This window comes from Nicotiana attenuata, unplaced genomic scaffold, assembly GCF_001879085.1.
Source record: "Nicotiana attenuata strain UT unplaced genomic scaffold, NIATTr2, whole genome shotgun sequence".
Lineage (NCBI taxonomy): Eukaryota > Viridiplantae > Streptophyta > Magnoliopsida > Solanales > Solanaceae > Nicotiana > Nicotiana attenuata.
The window spans coordinates 112,299-124,354 of record NW_017672112.1 but is presented as its reverse complement, the minus strand read 5'-3'; the positions used below and the strand labels follow the sequence as shown (position 1 = coordinate 124,354).

Genomic DNA, 12,056 nt, shown 5'->3' with positions numbered 1-12,056 from the left:
GGAGTATATTTTTCAAGTGGATATTTGAAAATTAGAGTTGTGTTTGGACAGAACACAATTTGGAGCTATTTTGAATGTTTGTAAGTGATTTTAAGTGAAACTTTTGAAAAATAATTTTTTGGAGTTTTCCAAATTTTCGAAATTCAATTTTAAGTAAAATAAAAAATGTTCACGACCAAATGTTAATTCTGAAAAAAGTAAAAAAAATAATTGAAAAAAAGTAAAAACAAATTTATGGCCAAACGGGCCCTTACTTTTGTTTCATTCCAATTAGATCTATGTAGCCTAGCAATCACATGTTCAGATTCATTTGCCAGCACATAAAAGCTCAATCTCATTATTTGGACACCAAAAAAAAAAAAAAAAAAAAAAAACAAGAAGCTGGACGGAAAAGCAAGGGAAAGAAACGAAAACGAGCATCCCCACACGGCCACACACTCCAAAAATCAAGTCAGTTTTCTCTCTCTTTGTCCATCGCTATCATGAGTCATCTTCCCTTCTCCCACACGTTGATTATGTAAAAAGATTAGCCAAAAGTCATGTGGGACTGGTGGTGCTTCTTCTGCTTCTCTAATTTCAACCCCACCAAATACTATTACCCTGAGAACCAGAATTTGCTCCCACTTCAACATGATCAAAACCAAACCACCCCACCATCTCCACTTTCCTTTTCCACAATGATCCTCACCTCTTGCCTAAGTCGTCGCCGCTTCCGTCGCTACTTGTGCCTCCTTCTTTGCTCTCCTTTTCTTCTTCCTCTCTTCTGTGCTACTTTCCCCTTCATTTGTGCTGCCGAAATCTGCTACCGTCTATGTCATCGCCGCCGCCGCCGGCGATCAACGCCATGGGAAGAGGTTATAGATGGAAGTAGTCAAGGGAGTTTGTTGTTGCAGAGATATCTCGAAGATCAACTGCTTCTTGTGTATAATTGTGGATGTGGAAATGAAGATGAGCTGGAAGATGGGCTCGATGTGCAATTTATAGATAGTACAAGCCCTATATTGCAATAACGGAATAGATCGCAGAGATCTTTGATTTCTCTCTCTTTTCTTATTTTTTGCTTTGGGTTTTTTTGTATATAAAAGTTAACGTTGACAATTGTTATTCTTATCAAAAGAACGGCAAATAGAGTAGTTTTGGTGGTTTGTAATATTCGGCATTCTCAAGTCCGTTTGGAGGAAATGGCTTATTTTCATTATATATGTTAAATTCAATTAAATGGAAGATTTTGACTAATGCATTCTTTTAGACGGGGAGTAATCCAATTTGCTAAAAGTTGCAATTTTTGTCCCTTGAGAAAATATTTATTATGGTTCTCATCATATCGTATTTCACCTTTGGTTCATTAATTTGCGTACTATTCGCTAGGGGTGTTCGTCGATCGGTACAACACGTTATTTAGACATTTCGTTTTGGTATTTCCGGTATTTGGTTTCTTAAAATGCAATATCAATACTGTACCTAGTTAAATTTGGTATGGTTTGGTTTTTCTCCTTTCGGTTTCGGTTTCGATTTATTCGGTTTATTAGGTTTGAATACTAACTAGTGCATCGAGTCATAAAATATAATATTTTGAATTAAAGTACTCAAAAGTACAAAACTAAAAATAATTGTTGACAAAAGTTTTGTCCAAAACTATCAAATATCAACTTAGAGAGAGAAAACTGTACATAAAAGAATAAATTTGATCATTAATGTCTTGTTACTTAGAGTTAATTGATGAAATAAAGGAAAGTAAAATTATAGATTTTTATATTTATGTTATAATTAATAATATGTGTTCGTGTAATATACTATATATTTCGGTACGATATCGGTATTTCGGTATTTTATTTTAAAATACCAAATACCATACCTAATACCAATATTTTTTTAAACTTAAACCAAATACCATACCGAATATTAAAATACGAATACCAAAATTTTTAATTGTGGTACGATAATTTGATATTTGCCAAATTATGCACAACCCTACTATTCGCTCTCAAGTATAAACATTTCACGTGGATTGACTTTAACTTTTCAAAAACTAATTGACATTTAAAGACCCTGTGGCTCTCTCTCAATGAAAAAAAAAAAAAAAAAAAGAAACACTCCCCAAACAAAGGGGTCTATCAATTCAACCTAATTACGTATATTGTTTCTAAATGGGAAATTTACTTAGCTATAATGTTATATAAATTTATTTACCACTTTTCTTTAAATTTCTTAAAAGTTACATTCTCTATCTATATTTACTAGTTATATATAAAATCTTATTCCTTCCGTTTCAATTTATGTGAATATGTTTGACAGAATTTGTGATCCTAAACAAGTCAAAAAAGGGTCAGAGTATTTGTGCGGTTATAAAAGTTCTCATTAAGGGTAATATTGAAAGTTTAAACTAAATTGTTTTAAATATTAGAAAGGGGTCATTCTTCTTGGAACGGACCAAAAAGGAAATAGGTTCACATAAACTGGAACGGAGGGAGTAATAAAGAGAGTGTCCCTTAAAATTAGATTGTAACTGATATAGCCCCCTCCCCCTCTGGCGTCGCCCCATTCTCCTCCCCTTCTCACTCTCATGTATATCAATTATACAAAGCCCCCAAATCACATTTCCATCCCGTTTTCAAAAATATGTCAAAATATTTCTTTCTCTTTCATACAAATCAACCCAAAACTTTCCCTCGTCACAAATTCATCAACATTATCTCTAAAATTGTAGCAACAAAGTGTTCTCATTGACAACCATTAAAAAGATTCAAAGCTTTGAATCCAATATTTAGGTTTTATGAATTTGTGATTTGTATGGATTAAGTGTTCTTGCAAATGAATGCGAATATACTTGGAGTTTATATCTCATTTTTGTGAGATATTAGTTAAATTTAAAGTTGGTTTTACGTAACTTCATATTAAAACTCGAAGAAGAAAAAGTTTTAAAATTGTATCACGATTATATGATAATTGTACCGCAACTGTATCAATAATCGGGTTTTACAAATTTGTGATATGTTTGGATTGGTGTTCTTGCAAATGATTGAGAATATACTTTGGAGTTTATATCTCAATTTGAGGAAGATTGGTTAAGTCTAAAATTGATTGTAGGTAAAATTTTAGATTGAAACTCGAATAAGAAGAAAAAGTTTCAGAACTGTATCATGATTGTATAATAATTATATGATAATTGTATCTTAATTCTTTCAGGACTATAACATAACTATATGATAATTATATCTGAATTGTATCAGATGCATCAATACATGCATGAAATAATATCTGATATAATACTATTACAAGCATAATAAAAAATTTCTATTAAAATCGTATTAGTTTTTTTACTGTTTTGAATGTTTTTTGTATGTGATGTGTTCTTCTTCTTTGATTTTCAATCTGAAAATAAAAGCTAAGATTATTGGTGATTTTGTGCTAGTTATGGAGTTTGTTGCTGGTTTTAGGTGGAATTTCATATTAAAATTTGAAGAGGAAGAAGTTCGAAATTGTATCACAATTGTATCAGAATTATTTTCAAATTGTATCATAAGTGTATGATAATTGTATATGATACATTAATATGTCAAACAACCTGATATAGTACTAATATAAGTATAATAGTAGAAATGACACTAGATAGCTACTCTAAAGGACTGCTATTTAGGAATTAACCAGTTCATCCTGAATATATATTTTTCAGTTTAATTTTCTAGGACAAAAAATGTCCTAAGTTAAAATTTTTAGCTTAAAATTTCTGGACAAAATACTTAATCTCTAAATAACGTCCTTGAGAACGAAGAACGGCTACCTGTTGCGATTGCCACATTATAATACAATATTATATCATAATTCTATAAGAAATTTATAAGAGTTGTTTCAGAATTGTATTAAAATTGCCTCAAAATTATATTTGAATTTAATTTGATACATCGATACCTGAAAATATTACATGATAAAACTGCTAAATCGCAGGTTCGTTCATTTGTGAAACATATATTAAGTATATAGAGATTATTGGATTTTTTATTCATAACTCCATTAGACTGAAGACTATTGAGCCTACTCAATGAGATGAGGAAAGAAAGAAAAAAGAAGGAGAAAGACGAAAGCTTGGCAAATTCGGGCTACCATTCAACCCTCAACGGCAGTCAAAGGTCACTACAATTTGCGTAGAAGAAGAGGTAGAGAGGAGTGGAGAGGAAAAAAAAAGGAAAGGATATAATTGAAGGTATTAATAATGGGGTGATAATCTTTTAAGGGGGAATATATGCAATAAGCAAAAAGAATTAGATACTGAAAATTACAAAACCTACAGAAAATGGGTAAATAAGTTCCTATTATAGCATGTCCCATTCTAAATGGGGCAACAAGAGGTAGAATGTTGGGCTGTCCCAAAAAGAGAGGCCCTAATGGGCCGTCATCTGGCCTGCTCTGTCCAAGCACAGAGGTTGATCAAGTGAACCTATCAAAGGATGGGCTGCTTGGCCCTAAACTGGTGTGGACTGCGTGAGTTTGGATTCATAGAGCAACAAACAACTTTCACTCTGTGCAATGGAAGGATAACAGATGGGAAACTTACATAAATGTCCCAAATAAATCTCAACTTACCAACCTCTAGCCATTAATCATAGACTTACCAAAACTAGCCAACAAAAATTGAAAAACCAAATAATAGGGTTCTTTCTCTTAAATAATCACATGCAAAACTCACCTTTCATATTTTTAAGCGTGATTAGCAACACTAGATACAAGACGGAAAGGAAATTTTATGGATAAGATAGCAAATAAGGTGATGAAATACAAAAAATATATACAATATTCCAAAAATCTAAACAAAAAAGGAACTTTTTCAATGGGTATAGTTGAAATTCATTGAAAACATATAGGTAAGTCAATATACAATTTTTGAGGAAGATTGGAGGTGATTTGGACTGGTTTTGTATCAAAATCGTAATTAAATCGAGTTCAAAAAAGTCTTCTGCGACACATGTATCGAACATGTATCACGCATGTATCTCACACACAGGTATACATGGATATACATGTGATACACAATAGATACAATATGATACATATGTGATACACAAATGATACACAGTGTGATACACATATCATTTTTTTCGTGTTCAGTTTTTACCGAATTTTCAATTCAAACCACCTCAAAACTTCACCAAATCATCCCAAAACTGAGATTCAAGCTCCTTAAGTTGTGCCCAATCTATTCTAATAACATCCACTCAAAACAAAGCAAAAATTTGATATTTTTTTGCTACAAATAGCTAATTGGCTAATTTGACTAATATTAGTAATATTTTATCAATTGGCCGATTTTTGTAATGAGCTACCTATAAATGGACATAGCTGGTAATTTCCCTAACAGATTGGCATCATCCAGGCCCAACAAATGCATAAAGAGTTGCTCCAATTAAATCATCACTTTTTCCAAAAAAAGGAAAAGAAGATTAGTTTCTATATAAACTATAGTCCTGCTTATCCAAACTAGTTATGTGATAGGGCTTCTGAAAAAGAAATACTATCTTATATTTTACAGTCAGCTTGAAGTAGTTGGCCGCAATGAGTTGCAGATACCACGCGAACTGTTAACATCTCGCTTCAGAAGCGGATCCAGAATTTCAAGAGGATGAGTGCACTATTGTGAAGAGGTGAATCTAGAAATATATTTGACTGGTTAAACTTTAGTATCTTATCATGATCCACTACACTTTTAAAATTATAGGTTCAAAATTATAATCTTTTTGAAAATTTAGTAATTTTCACATATATACCTATACTCCGTGCAAGAAACAAGACCATTTAGAGTGATATTTGAACTGCCAATTTCACTTGTAGAGGTGCACCCAATAATAACTGCACCATAATAGTCTTTGAGCATGGGTTAGGCGCGGCCCGACGAATTTTGTGGCCTAAAGCCAAATTTTACGAGGGGCCTTAATTTTTTTTTTAAAAAAACTTTTTTATTTGAAGTCTATTTTCTAACTTTTTTTAGATGTAAAGTTATTAATAATTTTCTTATAATCAGTTTCTCCTAATAAGTCTTTCTCAATTGACAATACAACTAATCCATTTAACCTCTCCTGAAACATTGTTGATCTTAGGTAACAGGAGATATTAACATTCAATAAGCAATATAGGTATTTGGAAAAAAAAAAAACTCTTTTTATTTGATTGAGTATATCAATTAAACTGTTATTTTCTAATTGTACTATTTTTTTAATACTTGTAATTCAGAAAATATAAATCTGTCACAACCCGGTATTCTCACCGTCGGGACCGTGATGGCGCCTAACATTCCACTTGCTAGGCAAGACGACGTTAGAGAATTATTAAGCCAATCCTTGTTCAATTCAGTATATAACAGCAAATAAGCTAAAATGAAATACAGCAAGTGCGGAATAATATAAAAACTTCAATATTCACTACCACCCGGATTTGGAGTCACAATTCATGAACTTCTAGGATTTACTACAAATAAAAGTCTGAAGGAATACAACTATTTGAATGAAAGAAATAATAAGAACAGAAAAGGGAGACGGGGACTTCAAGGTCTGCGAACGCCGACAGATCTACCTTGAGTCTCCGATGAACCAGTCCGAGCTGCCACGCCTCTCAATTAGCTGGGACCAATACCAAAATCTGCGCAGAAAGTGCAGAGTGCAGTATCAGTACAACTGACCCCATGTACTAGTAAGTGTCGAGCCTAACCTCGACGAAGTAGTGACGAGGCTATGACAAGACACCTACATATCAAACCCGTGCAATTTAACAACATATGTACAAATAACAACAATGAAAGAAACTAGACAGGTAATATCGGGAGGGGGGAAACATGCTGAGGGGAATACAAGATAGAGAACTACAGCAGAATAGTAACTTGAACAGCCAATATGCTATGAACCAATAAGAACAAGTAAACACAGTAAAGGAAAAAGTACGGCATCACCCTTCGCACTTTCACTCTCAACCTCACTATATAGATCAATAGAAACGACACGTCATCACCCTTCGTGTATTAACACTCACAATATGGCAAGGCATCACCCTTCCTGCATTAACACTCTCCATTACCATAAAGCAATGATCAATTAACAACGGGGAGATAAAATAACAATAAGAACAAGCCTTACTTCAATATTTGGTTCCACAATACCAACCTCAACTTTGAAATCAGTACTCAATTATCACCAAAAGATCCGGAAACATGATAAGAATGATCAATTTAACAATAATAGTCTAATCATGGATAACATAATCAAAGAAAGCAATAATTTCAAGAAACCAAGTCCCACCCGCATGCTTTAACCCGACAACAACGCATAAGTACTCGTCACCTCACATATACATTGTACCCAACCTCAAAACATGTACCTCGATCCAAAGATCAAACTCAAAGCACAACCACGACTTTTCCTTTCAAACACGCCTTCGGACCAATAGAATCTAGAAATTTACCAACCAAACGATTCAAATTAAGCCTTAGAAACTACCCACGATTGCAAGGATTCAATTTAGGTCGTTATTAAAAAAGTCAACACCCGGGCCCGCTTGGTCCAAACCCGAAATTCAAACCAAAATTCGATTACCCATTCATCCCCGAGCCCGGTTATATAATTTGCTTTGGAGTCCGACCTCAATTTGAGGTCTAAATACCCAATTTACCAAATCCCTAATTTCACTCCAAAACCCCCCAATTCCACCATGAAAACTCTAGATTTTTGGTTGAAAACTTGTGAAATGCAGTGAAAGATTGAAAGAAAATAGGTTAGAATCACTTACCAACGAATTGGGGAAGAAGTCTTGGGAAAATCGCCTCTAAGTTTTTAGGTTTTAAAAATTTGAAGAATGAACCAAAAATCTCGTCTAAGTCCCATTTTGATCAGCTGCAGATATCGCATTTGCGACCTGGGGTTCGCAAATGCGAACCCCACAAATGCGAAGAAGCCATCGCAGATGCAAAGCTCTTCACACTTCTGCACCCTTCGCAAATGCGAAGAATGGTTCGCAATTGCGACCAAGGATCTTCGCAAATGTGACCATTTGATCGCATTTGCGATCTATGCCTCCCCATGTCCCACTTCGCAAATGCAAAGCTTTGTTCGCAAATACGAACTCTAGCCTTCCCAGCTACTCTTCGCAAATGCGATCAGTAGATCGCAAATGCGAACCCAACCGTGGTCGCAAATGCGATCATTGACCTCGCAAATGCAAGGTCTAAGGCCTGCAACAAAAATTTGAAACACCAGTTATTCTCTAAGTCCAATTTTCACTCTGTAGCCTATCCGAAACTCACCCGAGCCCTCGAGGCTCTAAACCAAAGTGCACACAAGTCTAAAAACATCATACGAACTTGCTTGCGCGATCAAAGTGCCAAAATAATACCTAGAACTACGAATTAAATACCAAATCGAATGAAATTTTCAGGAAAACTTTGAAACTTCTAATTTCACAACCGAACGTCCGAATCACATCAAACCAGCTCCGTCTCACCAAATTTTACAGAAAATTCATAAAGGTGGTATTGGACCTATACCGGGTTCCGGAACAAAAATACGGACCCGTTATCCAAAAAGTCAAACATTGGTCAAACATTTCCAATTCATTAAGCCTTTAACTTTCAACTTTCGAGAAAATCTGATATCTCGGGCTAGTGACTTCCGATTTCAATTCCGGGCACATGGCCAAGTCCCAAATCACGATACTCACCCACCGGGACCGTCAAAATACTAATCCAGGTCCGTTTATCAAAAATGTTGACTGAAGTCAACTCAAATGAAGTTTTTAGGCAAAATATCTTGTTTTTATCATTTTTTTTTACATAAAAGCGTTTCAGAAAGACGCCTGGACTGCGCGCGTAAATCGAAGAAAGCTAAAACATGATTTTTTAAGGCTTCGAATCACAGGATTAGGTTTCAGAACATGAGATGACCTATTGGGTCATCACATTCTCCACCTCTAAAACAACCGTTCGTCCTCGAACGGACATAGGTCAAATCCTTTTCCAACTGGACAGTGCTGAAATCTAACACGCGGGATGGATCACCGTGATACTTCCGGATCATGTACGTATGGAACACCGGAGGAACTGCTGATAAACTAGGTGGCAATGCAAGTCTGTAAGCCACCTCTCCCACTCGCTCAAGAATCTCAAAAAGTTCGATATACCTAGGGCTCAACTTCCCCTTCTTTTTCGAACCTCATTACACCCTTCATGGGTGGTACCTGGAGCAACACTCTCTCTCCGACCATGAATGCAACATCACGAACTCTACGGTCAGCATAATTCTTCTACCTGGACTGAGCTGTGCGAAGTCGATCCTGAATAATCTTGACCCTATCCAAGGCATCCGGTACCAAGTTTGTACCCAGCAACCGAGCCTCCACCGGCTCGAACCATCCTACTGACGACCGGCACCGCCTACCATATAACGCCTCATAGGGAGCCATCTGAATGCTCGATTGATAACTGTTGTTGTAGGCAAACTCCGCTAGCAACAAGAACTGATCCCCCGAACCTCCGAAGTCTATAACACAAGCGCGGAGCATGTCCTCTAATATCTAAATAGTGCGCTCGAACTGCGGGTCCGGCTGAGGATGAAATGTTGTGCTCACCTCAACCTGCGTGCCCAATTCACGCTGTACTGCCCTTCAAAAGTGCGAGGTGAACTGCATACCTAGATCAGAAATGATTGACACTGGCACAACGTGAAGATGAGCGATCTCACAGATATAAATCTCTGCCCGCCGCTCACAAGAATAAGTAACTGCCATAAGAATGAAATGCACTGACTTGGTCAGCCTATCCACAATGACCCGAACTGTATCGAACTTCTTCTGTGTCCGTGGGAGTCCAACAACGAAATCCATAGTGATACACTCCTATTTCCACTCAGGAATCTCTAACTTCTGAAGCAAACCACTAGGTCTCTGATGCTCACAATTTACTTGCTCACAATTTAGACACCGAGACACATATGCAACTATATCTTTCTTCATTCTCCTCCACAAATAATGTTGCTGCAAGTCCTGATACATCTTGGCGGCGCCAGGATGAATGCAATACCGGGAACTATGGGCCTTCTCAAGAATCAACTCATGAAGTCCATCCACATTAGGCACACAAACACGACCCTGCATCCTCAAAACTCCATCATCTCCAACAATAAATTGCTTGGCACCACCGTGCCGCAGTGTGTCCCTAAGGACAAGCAAATGAGGGCCATCATACTGCCGATCTCTGATGGGCTCAGACAAGGAAGACCAGGCGACCGTACAAGATAAAACACGACTAAGCTCAGAAATATCCATCCTCACGAACTGATTGACCAAAGCCTGAACATCTAATGCAAGCTGTCTCTCAACGACTGGAATATACGCAAGGCTGCCCATATTTGCTGTCTTTCTACTCAAAGCATCGGCCACCACGTTGGCCTTCCCGGGATGATACAACATGGTGATATCATAGTCTTTCAATAGCTCCAACCACCTCATCTGCCTCAAATTATGCTCCTTGTGCTTGAACAAATACTGCAAGCTCCGATGATTTGTGAATAACTCACACGGCACACTGTACAGATAGTGCCTCCAAATCTTCAGCGCATGAACAATGGTTGCCGGCTCTAGGTCATGCACGGGGTAATTCTTCTCGTGAACTTTCAGTTGCCGCAAATCATATGCAATTACCTTGCCATCCTGCATTAATACCACACCAAGTCCAATACGAGATGCATCACAATATACCGTATAAGATCCTGAACCTGTAGGCAACACTAACACCGGCGCCGTAGTCAAAGTAGTCTTGAGCTTTTGAAAGCTCGCTTCACACTCGTCTGACCATCTGAACGGGGAACCTTCTAAGGTCAACTAGGTCAACAAGGCTGCTATAGATGAGAACCCCTCACAAACTGACGGCAATAACCCGCAAAACCCAAGAAACTCCGGATCACCGTGGCTGATGTAGGTCTAGGCCATTTCTGAACTGCCTCAATCTTCTTAGGATCCACCTGAATACCCTCTGCTGATACAACATGCCCCAAGAAGGCGACTGAGTCCAACCAAAACTCGTATTTTGAAAATTTAGCATATAACTGCCTGTCTCTTAGGGTTTGAAGTACGACCCGAACATGTCGCTCATGCTCCTCTCGACTGCGGGAATAGATCAAGATATCATAAATGAACATAATCACAAAGGAATCCAGATAAGGCTTGAACACCTGGTTCATCAAATCCATGAGTGCTGCTGGGGCATTGGTCAGCCCAAATGACATCACTAGAAACTCATAATGCCCATATCGGGTCCGAAAAGCCGACTTAGGGACATTGGATGACCTAATCCTCAACTAATGGTAGCTAGACCTTAAATCGATCTTTGAAAACACCTTGGCACCCTGAAGGTGATCAAATAAGTCATCAATCCTCGGCAATGGATACTTGTTCTTGATGGTAAATTTGTTCAACTGCCAATAGTCTATGCACATCCTCATCAATCCATCTAGGGCGAGACACTAGGTCTAATAAAGCCCCTGTCGAGAAAATCTTGCAACTGCTCCTTCAATTCTTTCAACTCTAGCGGGGCCATATGGTATGGAGGAATAGAAATGGGTTGAGTGCCTAGAACCAAGTCAATACTTTGTCGGGTGGCATCCCCGGCAGGTTTGCAGGAAATACCTCTGGAAACTCACGAAAAACTGGTACCAGATCTATGGAAGGAACCTCCGCACTAGAATCGAGGACATATGCCAAATAAGCTAGAAACCCTTTCTCGACCATACACCGAGCCTTCATATAAGAGACAACCCTGTTGGTAGAATGGCCAAGAGTCCCTCTCCACTCTAATCGAGGCAACCCCGGCAAGGATAAGGTCACCATCTTGGCGTGACATTCCAATATAGCGTGATAAGGTGACAACCAATCCATGACCAAGATATCATCAAAGTACCATATCGAGAAGTAAAAGATCCAGACTAGTCTCAAGACTTCCAATTGTGACCACACACAAACAATAAACGCGGTCTACCGCAATAGCATCTCCCACAGATGTGGACACATACACAGGGGCACTCAAAGAA

At 37.6% G+C, this 12,056-nt stretch overlaps 1 protein-coding gene across 1 annotated transcript; it reads left to right on the top strand.

Annotated features, from left to right (window-relative positions):
• Positions 1 to 258: 258 nt before the first annotated feature.
• Positions 259 to 1,248, top strand: LOC109211887. The gene has a single exon (XM_019375483.1). The coding sequence runs from the start codon at positions 540 to 542 to the stop codon at positions 1,008 to 1,010; it is 471 nt and encodes a 156-aa protein (XP_019231028.1). The 5' UTR covers positions 259 to 539; the 3' UTR covers positions 1,011 to 1,248.
• Positions 1,249 to 12,056: the final 10,808 nt, after the last annotated feature.

Coding starts and splice junctions, on each gene's coding strand:
- LOC109211887 (XM_019375483.1), top strand. CDS start 540: ATGTGGGACTGGTGGTGCTTCTTCTGCTTCTCTAATTTCAACCCCACC.